The following is a 344-nucleotide window of genomic DNA, read 5'->3' as shown; positions in this document are numbered from 1 at the left end:
GATAGATAGATAGATAGATAGATAGATAGATAGATTTTAGAGCTTGAAATCAGCTCTTCTCAAGTTCGCACAGGTGTACTGGAGTAACCACAGGTGTAGAGAATCACATTAATTATCAACAGGATCCACTAACAATTACGCATGTTCAAATACTTTATATATATATATCATTATCAAATGAATACAATTTTTTTTGGTCCTGTATCGGTCTGAACAGAGAGTGTTTAGCATCTGAACAAAGGAGCACTCCCGGTAAGTGACGGAATGAATCGACGCCAATGGGCGAGTTCCCCCGTTTCCACTGCATGCATACAAGTGAGAGCAGTGGTCTGAAACAACAGGCT

General features: G+C 39.5%; 1 protein-coding gene across 3 annotated transcripts in view; it reads left to right on the top strand.

Moving 5' to 3' along the window:
• Nucleotides 1-153: 153 nt before the first annotated feature.
• Nucleotides 154-344, top strand: part of LOC107578786 (palmitoleoyl-protein carboxylesterase notum1a-like) — a 3,317-nt gene continuing 3,126 nt past the window's right edge. For 2 of the 3 annotated variants that reach the window (XM_016264704.1, XM_016264703.1), the window contains exon 1: nucleotides 154-252. Coding sequence is in view for 1 of the 3 variants with exons in the window: in XM_016264702.1 (XP_016120188.1) it covers nucleotides 265-282 (18 nt within the window). In the remaining 2 variants the exon portion in view is untranslated. Of the gene's footprint in view, nucleotides 283-344 lie in introns of all 3 variants that reach the window. The other variant, XM_016264702.1, reaches the window with a different exon arrangement.

This window comes from Sinocyclocheilus grahami, unplaced genomic scaffold (assembly GCF_001515645.1).
Source record: "Sinocyclocheilus grahami isolate Dianchi unplaced genomic scaffold, SAMN03320097.WGS_v1.1 scaffold11945.1, whole genome shotgun sequence".
NCBI classification, from domain to species: domain Eukaryota; kingdom Metazoa; phylum Chordata; class Actinopteri; order Cypriniformes; family Cyprinidae; genus Sinocyclocheilus; species Sinocyclocheilus grahami.
Note: the sequence above shows the minus strand (reverse complement) of the source record. Positions and strands in the feature narration are given on the sequence as shown.